The sequence below is a fragment of the Corvus brachyrhynchos genome, unplaced genomic scaffold, assembly GCF_000691975.1.
Source record: "Corvus brachyrhynchos isolate BGI_N302 unplaced genomic scaffold, ASM69197v1 scaffold236, whole genome shotgun sequence".
Taxonomy (NCBI): domain Eukaryota; kingdom Metazoa; phylum Chordata; class Aves; order Passeriformes; family Corvidae; genus Corvus; species Corvus brachyrhynchos.
In genome coordinates, this window is record NW_008238660.1 from 9,485 (window position 1) to 21,462 (window position 11,978).

The window sequence follows — 11,978 nt, forward strand, 5'->3', positions numbered from 1 at the left end:
CACTCACCAGTCAGCATGAACTGATAGGCGTTGTCAGAGATGGAGAAGATGTGTGGAGGGGCCTCCTGGCGCTTCTTGCCTCGGTAGGCCAACACCACCTCCGGGTTGTACACCGGCAGCCACTTGTAGGGGTTGACGGTGACGCAGAAGAGACCCGAGTAGGTCTGCAAGGAAGGGACACAGCACGTTGGCTTCCCCTGAGCCTGGCCCAGCACTTCCTGCCGCTGCCCAAAGGAAGCTGCTGCTGCCACTTACGTAGATCATCCAGGCTGCGTAACGCTCTTTGAGGTTGTACAGCACAGCGGGTTCGTGGAGGTGGGTCATCATGGCCATGTCCTCGATTTTATCATACTTGGGAGGGTTCATGGCGAAGATTTGATCTTCCTTCACGGTCAGGGTCTGTCAGAAGGCACGAAGGTACATGCATGTCAGCTAAGAGCCAGAGTGGGAATGAACTGCTCTTTGTAAATCTTGCATTTTACCCACCTCTCCTGCTTCAGTCTTGACAGTGACTTTGCCCGATTCCCTGCTCTGGATTGTGCTCTTCACATAGGACTCCTTTGCATGTACCACAAAGACAGAGGTCTTGGCATCAAAAGGTTTGTTCTGGGCCTCAATTCTCTCCTTCTCTGACTTTCGGAGGTAAGGAGCTGCCTCCCCAAAGACGGCCATCTCAGCGTCTGTAGACATGGCTGCTGCTTACTACACGTAATGTAGCAAGTACCTGTGAGGGTGGAGAAGATATTAAAATACTGCATGATGGAAGAAACACTCCTATAGCACATTAGATAGCTCTTGCTTAGGTATCAACTGGATTGCCTTTTTTTCCCCTTCTAATTCAGAGTTCTGTTCTGCTTTTTTTTTGGGGTTTTTTTGGGTTTTTTTTGGTGGTCAGATCTTTAGTCCTACTGGACGATTGCATTCACAGAAGAATGCTTTCTGTCTTTTTGTATTTGGGGCTCCAGCACAGGAAGGACATGGAGCTGTTGGAGTGAGTCCAGAGGAGGCCATGGAGATGCTCCAGGGGATGGAGCCCCTCTGCTCTGGAAATAGGCTGGGAGAGCTGGGGTAGTTCAGCCTGGAGAAGAGAAGACTCCAACGAGACCTTCTAGCAACCTTTCATTACCTAAAGGAGTTCCAAGAGACTCGAAGGGGAACTTTAGACAAGGGCCTGGAGCAACAGAACAAAGGGGAATGGCTCACGATTGAAATAGTTTAGATTAGATATAAGGAAGAATATTTTTTACAACAAAAAAATTCTTTGCCTTCTTAGGCAAAGACAGACTTCACGACTTAAATTGGTGCTATCAATTCAAATGAATGGGTGCAATTTCCTGACTGGTTTTGTCTCTAATGACATGGTTTTCCACTTGATTAATATGTTATAACTCAAATAAGAACAATTCCACAAAATAAACACATGAGGTTGAAAAATGGTCCCAGTTTTTCATACAATATTAACATTGCTTATATTATCTCACAGTTTCTTACAAGATTCCTAACAGGAATAATACTAACTATTCCTAGGAGGAATAACACTGCCATATTATATATCTTAGTATATACTATGTCAGCATATATTATGTTATTATGTATTATAGTATATTAGTTTATGTTATGTACATTACACCTATATTGTATATTGTGTTATTTTATAGACACTGGATGCTGTTATCACAATATATCTTTATGATGCTATTAAAAAGTATAATATATATAGTAGGTTAGTAGACATTAATATATGTATGTAATGTGTCAGTAGATTAACTTTTTAAAGTACTAAACTATTTTCTTTTGATTGTTTTGTTTGACGTTTCCTGAAATCAATGCTATGCTAACTCTCCTTCACTGATTCAAAGCATGCTGGTTACATTCCTTACATGATTGCTCGTTGACATTTTATAATTTTGAGGGATATATCCTAGTGATAATATCTGACAAAATTAATATAAATTAATGTAGAAAGTAAATGTGAAGAGTTTACTTTCCTGGGTGTAAATATTTAAAACTGAATTTAGTTGCAGTTCCATCTCTCTTTTTCCAGTTATCCAAGTAGATATCATCCTTTATTCAGTTCCCAAAAGCACCAAAAATCTTTATTCAGATTACAAATATTTGCTTATATAATTTTCTCACAATTATGCAATATTTTCAGAGGCAGAAACAAGCCTGTAAGAAAACTCAGATTGCTTGCTTTTAGCAGTTTGATATTTTGATACACAAAATTCTAACCACATTCCTCAAGCTTCCATGTGAAAAAAAGAACATATTAACATTATTTAAATATATATTTCTTTTTCTGTTGCTTCACAGTCAGTGCCAGTGACCCTGGATGTTTGAGATAAATGCAAAAAACCACCCCAAATCATTGGAAAGTACTTTCTGACATTTTGGCTTTTTTTCCTTAAGACAGTTTCTCCAGGAACTGGTCTCTGCTGGAGATTCCTGGGTAATGCTGCAGTGATCAGTACTTTTAAGGTCACATTCTTAAAGAATCTTGTGACAAAAATATTGGCAATCCAGCCCAATTCTAGTACTGCATTTATACAATGGAGATAAACATAATGAATACCAGGATTTCCAGCATACCTGCATAGAAGCCCTGCCTTAGAGCAGCTCTACCTTTCCCTAAAAAGTGAATAAATCAAGATCTTACCTTCTGTGAGACAAAGAGTTGCAGATTGGAAGACAGACAGTATTAAAAAAAACAGAATTAGTAACTTACTTCTTACTGCTGCACCCCGGACAACATTTATACACTGAAAACATATGGTTGGTTTGAAAGCAGACTGAAAATCCCAGCTGACACTGGCAGACCCCCATTGAATGAATATGAGCATCCATAGGAATGCACTGGAACTTGTGGAATGCAGGGCCAGTTTCCCTTCATTCCCCACCTCCCTAGTCCCAAGCCCTGAAACTCTTACCTTAGAGATTTCTGAGAAAGGACAAGACACACAGATCCCAGGGTACTTTTATAGGATCTGATCTGCATATGTAGCCACCACCTCCTCTTTCTTAGGTCAAAACATTTTTGGCAATCTTAACTCCTAGCAGAATTGCGATTCATATTAGAAGTGAATAGATATAATTAGACATAACAGGTCTGTGAATCAATGTCCTATAAATAATTTGACAAGAAAGCATGAGAAGGGGGGGAAGTGGGAGGGTGTGCTAAAGGAGATGAAAGGGGCTACACTGGTTCTGTAATCCATCAGATGCTGACTCGCACAGAAAAAGTGAAGAGTAACAGCCAGTGTGTCTCATAGGAAACATGTAGGGATGGAGAGAAGGCAAATGCTCCTGCCTGCTGCAAGCACTCAGAGTCCTCAGTGTGGAAAAGCAGGAGGGGTCCTACTGAGAAGCAGGGTTATTGCTAGAGGAAGAAAATCCCAATGCAGGAGGAAGCATCTGAAAATGAACAGAAGTTGCAGAAGTGAGAACCAGGGGATGATAAGAATGATCAAGTTCTAGAACGGACCAAAGCCAAAGCAACTGAAGGGGGGAAGAACGAGTCTGAATGTAGTGATAAGGAAGGATATGTGAATAAAGAAGAGGAGTCCCTGGAGGTGTTTAAGAAAAGACTGGATGTGGCATTCAGTGCCGTGGTCTGGTTGACAAGGCGGTGTTAGATCAGGTTGGACTCGATGATCTCAAAGGTCTTTTCCAAGCTAGTTGATTCTGTGATTCTGTGAAGTAAATAGGGATGTGATTCCAGCGGGATAACAGCAAGTCACCATGCACACAAGGAGCAATAAAAGAGCAGAACAAGTTTAGCCTGAAGAGAAAAGCTTCAGAACCTGAGGTCATTGAATTGAGTCCCAGACGAAAAGCACAGGAATTAAATTCTTGGTTTTGGAGCTGAAGGGTTTCAAAGATCATATGAACAAGGCTGTGGAAGAGTTGTACTGAACTTAAGACATATATCCCTTTGGAGTCAGGAGAGATAGGTGCCATCTCAACATACAGTAGTCATTCAGCATTACTTTTGCAGGATAAGTGTGTAAGGAAAGATTTAATAAATTTACATCCTCTGAAATAGAATCAGTCATACCCTATGCTGCTCTGGAAGATAGGCAACTATTTTCAGAGGGATCTGAACCTCATGATAGTTTGTGTAAAAAGGCAATCTACTGTTCTGATCTCTGGGATATTCCCCACCCAGATTAAGGAGGGGACACACGTTCTGTATTCACAAGGATCAGAGCGGTAAAGAAAGCAGTGGAACCATTTGCTTTACTGAGAAGCAATTTTCTCCCCATGCAACAGACCTGGATTTGTTGGGGGTTTTGGTTGGTTGGTTTTGGGTTGGTGTTTTTTTCAGTGTGGTGTTTTTGGTTGGTTGGTTTGTTGGGGTTTTTTTTGTTTGTGCTTTTGGGTTTTTTGGTTTTTTGGTTTTTTTCATGCATTGGTCTTCACTTTCCAAACTACAGTTCCTAACACAAACAAGGAAATCTGAAGTGTCACATCTCAGCAGCTTCACCTGGTCCCACAGTGTACTGCTTTCCAAATTACAGCACCAGTTGTGCTCCTCCCTCTCTTAGCATCTCCTACTCAGAGGTCTGGATAAGAAAGTGAGGTAATTCCTTCCTCCTCTTCTCTCAGCTGACTGCATCTCTGTGATGGCACTGTAATCCTGGGTGTGGGAAGGAGATTGACAGACATCAATTTCATGTTTGGAGTAAATTCCCACTGAAGATAAAACTGAGGCCTATGCTTAAGCCGTAACAGCTAAACCCTCATCAGAATATAAAGCAGCATTTCTTTCATGTCTTTAATGCAATTATATTGTGTGAGAACTCAGGGTTAGTTTCAGGTATTTCAAGGACTGTATATGTGGTCTTATTTTGCTGGTGCATGCAGTTTTTGACCTGGATTAAAACTGGCTGCAAAGAAAAAAAGGAAAGAAAAACTTACGGTTTTCCCAAAGTCATACATAATACTGGCATAAAGCTGATAGCCACCTAAAAACCTTGATTTGCAAGATTTTTTCAAATAGATAAAGAATAATCCAAAAAGGTTTGAAGACTCAAAAGGAAGTAGTTTTTCAAGGGATTTTTCAAAATTACATGAAATTGAAAACTTCCACAACCTGTAACATACTGCTTGATCTGATTTCACTTTTATTTTTCCTTTCCTTTATTCACCTTTGTATTCCCAGTCGATATCCTACCAGTGTGGGAGCTTGAGCTCATAGGAACTAGAAAATGACTCAGTTGTCCCAATGTAGTTGTCTGCCTTAGACTGAGCTGAAACATATGCTTGGCTCTAGTAGTGTTGTCTACAATGGCAGCTCAGACATTCAGCTCACTCACTACAGATTCACTTGGGCATGAAGATGACTAAAAGCAGATATTTGAGTTTGGAACTGAAGCTCCCCCACACATGTAACAAACCCAAACCCAGTACTGAGCCTCTATCCTTCACTGAAATTTGTCCTTCCTTGTGTCCAGTTCCTGCTTCTTTTGCAAAAAAACCTGCTGATTGTGCCTCTTCATTTGTTCTGAGCGTGCTCACACTGGCAACAGTTACTGAAGCTAAAATTGCTGTATTGCTGCTTGAGAAAGGGGAGACAGCAGTTGTCTGAGCAGAGGAATCTATAAATCCTTCCAGCAAGGCTGCAGTGAAGAGGGAACCTTGAGCAGCCTCTTCAGCCAGCTCTCAGGCCTGTTAAAAGGCAGTGGCTTCTTCAAAAGGAAAATATTTAAGGGCAAATTTTGCTTTTTGAGCATAATGGCAAAAACTATGCCAATAAAAATTTCTCCTTTTTCTTATAACCTCTTCATATTTTACCTTTACAGTGTGTTCAGTTTGGGCTAACAAGGCAGCTTTCCAAGAAGCCAACAATGATAAACTTTAATCCCTGATAAATACCAGCTGGAAAGCAATTGCAACTGATTGTGGATGTTCACTAAACAAATACTGCAGCCTGAAAGGGCACAAAGACTAACTTAGGATACATTCCTGGAAAAAAAAGCATACAGAGAACAAAAGAAATTATTTCCCATCTTAGCTATATTCTAGAAGTTGTCTGGGTCTCTATTGATTCCCTGATACTTTACGATCTGCCATCATCAGTGCTTCACCAGTAGAGGAAAGGACTCAATAAGCATCGTGCCACAATATTTTTCTTCATTGCCTGACAGACTCTCCCCCTTCTCCCCTCCCTCATCCTTGGGCCCGGACAAAGAGGTTGCAGCCACTCTGGATGGGCACCACATCCAAGCAGAATACCCTAGAGGAGGGGCTGCAGTGTGGACAGTGTGTGGGTGTCCAGCAGTGTGGCCAGCAGCCCTGCTGCCCCTGCAGCCCTGACGCTGGCGGGGCCCTCAGCCTGCCTGGGCCTGTGGCAGATGTGCCACGGGCGAGGACGCCCAGCCAGAGCTCAGCAAGGTGCTGGCTGGGAGACGTCAGAGCAAAGCATGGGGTGACTGAGGCTGAAAAAGTAGTGAGAAGAGAAAGGGAACTGTTGAAATTCCCAGAAAGATGGATAAACCAGCTCACGGCTGGCATTTACAGGCGTGTCTTCCTGTACTGCCTCTGGCAGGGCCCAATGGCATGGGAGAGGATGGTTCAAGGCCCTGGCGGAGGCCTCCCATCTCTCCTGCTGTGACTGACCAGCTTTCTCCTCCCACAGCTCCCCTCCCACGCCCTGCTTTTGCAGTAGACGAGCTGGATGTAGGTAAGCAACTAAATGGGGAAATAAAAATGTGTTAGCATTAGCAGAACAAAGTTCTCCTTCTTCTGCCTCGTTGGCAGAGGGGCCCTTCGGTTACTGCAGCTCCTGAAGATGGCTCCAGGAGCATTTCCACCTGTATTGTGGCCTTTGTGGTGGGCAGGAGTGTCATGGTGCCCCATCTCCAGCCAGGATCTGTCCACAAAAGGGTTGTGGCACAGCAAAAAACCTATGGATGGAGGAGAAATGCAATGTGCTAGAAGAGCAGAAAAGAGCTGTTTCGTGCTCAGCTCAAGTGCAGTTCCCTCTTTCACCCTGCCACCCTTTCTGAAATGCATCTGGTACAAAACCAGCGATGTGTTAATGGAGGTCTCTGATGAGCCCTTAGAAAAGCAGGGCATTTAGAAGCACTCTGTGATGGGCCATGCAGCTGGGCTGTGTTTGACATCACCAGTCACAGGGAAGAGAGGTCCTGCTCATACAGAGTTCAAGGGAGCACCAAAATTCCAGAGATGCTCAGCTATGATGGATCCTCAGCTATCGTTTCTGAAATGGATGGAGTAGTGTCCCTTCCCAGATCCAGCTGTCTTCTGCTGATCAAATGTTATTTTTATATTTTATTAAGAATGTCTATCATTTTAAAGCAGTGGTTTTACAGCACTTGTAGACTGGCTGAAGGATTAGAAAAGATATTCAAAAGGGACATAGGAAGGTCAGCTAGGGACTGACAGTTCTAGTGGGATGGCCAAAGATGTTTAGGACTTGCTTTAAATGAACAGCAAGTTCGAGAGAGCTGCTAAAGCTTTACACAAAATACCAATCAAGTCAGTATTCCACTCTGTGTCTTGGCAAAAACAAGTTTATCAGTAACAAGAGAACCTATCCATCTTTGCTGCTAATTTACCAGGCCCTTAGACACATTGAATGTATTCCCAAACCATCTAATTTGCTTACCCATCTGTAAAGTGTGATGTGTAATTAGATGACCGTATCCAGCTAATGTTGTACTTTACCATCACATTTCCAATCAACATGTAAATGTTGAATGTCTAGTTCAGCTTAATGCAAAATACAATATTGTGGGCTAATAATCTGTTCTTAGGAAAATGAACAGGCCCAGTATGTTGAGAATGACAATAAACAGACAGGAGGGTCGGGTTGTGCACAGAGCAGAAGGGTTGAACCTAGAAAGGCAGTGGAAGGTTTGACTGAAATGATAAATAGAGTCCTCAGTCTTAGCTATTCTTTCTTCCATAGTCTTTTAAATGTGGATTCTTCTCACTCATCCTACATGTGAATGGATATAATTTTGGGCTGTGCATGAAACAAAATTACCTCAGAGAAAGGGAGTGAGGATATCTCTTCATGCCACTTCCTCACCATGTTGGTTTGACTGCTTGTCAATGCTTGAAATGAAATTTGAGTTTCCCATACTTTTAATCTTAACCAAATAAGCAACATTTTTCAATTAATAAAAATTGTATTTGTGTAGTTATATACATATTTACATATATATATGTGTGTGTGTGTGTGTGTGTATACACTAAATGCTAGAAGAATCTTTATTCCTATTATTTTATTCCTTTTTTTTTCCTAAGAACTGACCAAAAAAAATTGAAAGAATTAAGTCTTAGGCCATCAAAGGAATGCATACTTCTCATTGCAAGAGGAACAATAAATCCATATAATTGTTACCGTTCTTCATGGATTTTTTAAAATGCGAATGTAAAACTGCTTTGATGTTTGATATACTTTTAAATGTGAAGATGAACTTTGTACACGTACTTCAAAAGTCATGAATGCTAGAATAAATAAATATATAAATAAAGCATGCTAGTCACTGTTCATATGCGAAGATCTCTACTCTCTTTATTAGCTAGACATAAATGATAATTGCTGAAGAAAGCAACACAGAGGTTTACATTTTATGCATGCCTCATGTCACTTTTTACCCTTGGGAACTTCATTCTTCCTCTCCTATCTTCTTATGAATCTCCCGGCTCTTCACTCGGAGCTTGTTGACCTGTGACTCTGCAATGTCAGCCCGCTCCTCGGCTTCCTCCAGCTCGTGCTGAATCTTGCGGAACTTGGACAGGTTGACGTTGGACAGCTCCTCCTATGTGGGGAGAGGGAGTTGTGAACACAACAGGCAGCGTGCGGGCATTTATTGCCTGAAAACTGGGCAAACAAAAATTCAAATGCCACAACTAGGCTAGCAGAACAGATTCAAAACCAAGATGAGAAGGTGTTCGGGATGTTATGTGTGTCAGAAGAGAAAAGAATATTGGAATGTCAAAAAGACATTATACACAGCATGGTCTGGGCAGAGTTCATGTCATAGTCCTGAATACACAGACTGACAGCGGCTTCTGACATCCAGGGCAAGGTATAAAGGAAGAGATAGAGTGAGAAATGAGCTACAGCAAAACAAATAGGGTTCAGGAAGTATAGTTTCTCCCAAGCCCAGCAAGTCTTACTCTCACATTCCCCACTGTATCAAAATATCATCATGTTGCATCGAAACAGTTAAGGTTTCAAAAAGCTGTACAAAGGAAAACATCAATACAGAATTCTACCTCCACCAGAAGAAAGTCTGGTTTGAACAAACTGGTACTTACAGCCTCCTCGGCTTGTCTCTTGTAGGATTTCACTTTCATTTGCAGCTTGTCCACCAGATCCTGCAGCCTGAGGACATTCTTCCTGTCTTCCTCAGACTAAAGTGGTTGGCAAAGAGGAAAGAGAGTCAATTCTTGGTGTTACATCACACAGGATTAACAATTGCCCTTGGCGATGGTGTTTGCAAAATGTGGCTTGCTGTGAGCAAACCCTGTCAGAGCAGGAGACCTCCTGCCTTACCTGGTAGGTCAGTTCCTTCACCCTCCGCTCGTACTTGCGCACACCCTTCACGGCTTCAGCGCTGCGCTTCTGCTCAGCATCAACCTCCCCTTCCAGCTCCGTGTCGGGGTCTGTTGCTTCCCCCCCTTCAGTGCCAGCTGCTCGGCCTCTTCCAGACGGTGCTGCAGGTCCTTCACCGTCTGGTCCAGGTTCTTCTTCATCCTCTCCAGGTGGGCACTGGTGTCCTGCTCCTTCTTCAGCTCTTCTGCCATCATGGCCGCCTGATCAGAGCAAAGGGGCAAAGCCATTTTGGGGCTGCAGATATTTGGGGGACAGGACATTCACCATCAGCAATGCCAGGAATGTCCAACTCACATCTGTGATGGCCTTCTTGGCCTTCTCCTCAGCATTGCGGGCTTCCTGGATGGTATCCTCCATTTCACCCTGGATTTGGGCAATGTCTGTTTCCAGCTTCTTCTTGGTGTTGATCAAGCTCGTGTTCTGTTGAAATGCATAAACATGATTGTGTTTTTGTTAGCTTGCAGTGTCATATCAAGTACAGCATAAGTGGTTTTTTTAATATAGATTGTGCCATCAGATTTTAAGAGAACTACTATGGTAGCTGTTAATTTCTCAGGTATGATGTGTTTTGGTATTTCACAAGCATAACCCATGAAGTCTTTTCTCAGTTTTTCAGCAAACAAAGAAGGAATTTAGACTGAAAAATGAAAAAAAATACTTTCCTTACCATCTTGTGAGCATAAAACATTGAGATGGTTCTATAGAATACTTATAATCACGTTGTTAAATTACATTCATGACAGTTAGTGTGGTCCTGTTTTGTTCATGCCTACATTTGCCTTTAAGTCTCAAATGGAAATGTGAAAGGTGTTGAACTCAAGTAGAAGAGTAAGAACCTCACGCACTTCTTTGAATTTATTAATATTGAGGTATCTGTAGTCTAGTGAAATTCATATTTTATCTACATCTGAAAAGACAGTCTTAATATTATCTATCACCTATTACTTCTTATTTACTGTGAAAGCCACTACATTTAACAGAATACTGTTACAGTTCAGCCAGTCTTCAGTTCATTTACATGAATGGAGCAATAGTATAAATACTAACTATGATTACAGACTTACCTGGGTATGGAGGAGCTGTGCACGTTCAGTGGCATCCAGAAGCTCCTGCTCAGCCAATTTCCTCGACCGCTCCGTCTGCTCCAGGGCTGCCCGCAGCTCCTCAACTTCAGCCTGCAGCAGGTTTGCCCTGCGCTCCACCATGGCCACCTGCTCCTTCAGGTCCTCCTGTGACCTGAGAGCATCATCCAGATGGATCTGAGTGTCCTGGACAGAGAGATAAGACAGACTGGGAGGAGTGCATTTTCTATTTTTCTACTTCCTATTTTCCAATCAATATAGAACTGAAAGAATTAAAACACAGGAAAAATTTTAGCTGCGTCAGAAATCAGCACATCTTTATTGTGCCATACCTTGAGCACTCCCTGTGTATTTCTCAGGTTCCTTTGGGCCTCTGCAGCCTGGCGGTTGGCATGGCTGAGCTGGATCTCCATTTCATTCAGGTCTCCCTCCATCTTCTTCTTCAGCCTCAGGGCTTCATTCCTTCTGCTGATCTCAGCATCTCGCGTGACCTGCATAGAGTCCACAAGTGGTCAATCTCCTCATCTTTCTCTGCTATCTTCCTGTCAATCTCAGACTTCACTTGGTTGAGCTCAAGCTGCAGGCGCAGGATCTTCCCCTCCTCATGTTCCAGGGAGGCCTGGGCAAGTGGACACAAACATTGATAACATTGATAAACCCTCTCCTTGCATTCTAGGGAGTGACAGAATATTTCCAGAGATCTCAGCTCTCTGCACTCCCCAGCCAGAACACAGGGGAACACATAGGGCCTTTTGAGGCCTATTTCCTCATTTATTTACTGCAGACACCACTGATTATGGCCACATACCTCAGCCTCCTCCAGAGCAGCCTGGATTTCAGATTTCTCCTGCTCAATCTGCTTCTTGACTTTCTCCAGCTCATGAATTGCCTTTCCTCCCTCAGCAATCTGCTCTGTGAGGTCGGAAATCTCCTCTGCAAGGAAGGGTGAAAAGCGGCATGGTCAGACACAGAGCTGAATGGCGAAAGGCTCTGGTGCATGAAGGTGCCAGGCACGTTCTTATCCCTGCAGGCCCAGACCCGTTAAGTGTGGCAGATAGACAAGCTTGTGAGAAAGCCCAGTGAGGAGCAGAGGGCCAGGGACTTACGCTGCAGGTTCTTGTTCTCCCGCTTCATTGTTTCCAGGTGGTCCAAGGACTCCTCATAGGCATTCTTCATCTTGAACAGCTCCGTGCTCAGAGAGCGCGACTCCTTCTGCGAGGCCTCCAGCTCAGCCTGCGTTTCCTCATACTTCTGCTTCCATTCTGCCAGGATCTGAAGAGAAACGGGGTGTGAGTAGGGATGTG

The 11,978-nt window shown here is 43.0% G+C and overlaps 1 protein-coding gene and 1 pseudogene across 1 annotated transcript in view; both read right to left on the reverse strand.

Annotated features, from left to right (window-relative positions):
* The window catches only part of LOC103617998 (myosin-1B), a gene marked incomplete at its 3' end in the record, with an annotated part of 10,480 nt that extends 9,479 nt beyond the window's left edge, over window positions 1–1,001 (reverse strand). Inside the window, exons 1-3 of the mRNA XM_008636346.2 lie at window positions 487–1,001; window positions 256–399; window positions 8–164 (exon numbers count right to left, since the gene is read on the reverse strand). Coding sequence (XP_008634568.2) covers window positions 8–164; window positions 256–399; window positions 487–690 — 505 coding nt within the window. The remainder of the gene's footprint in view (window positions 1–7; window positions 165–255; window positions 400–486) is intronic.
* A 7,518-nt stretch (window positions 1,002–8,519) lies between these two features.
* LOC103617999 overlaps window positions 8,520–11,978 on the reverse strand; it is a 52,220-nt pseudogene continuing 48,761 nt past the window's right edge.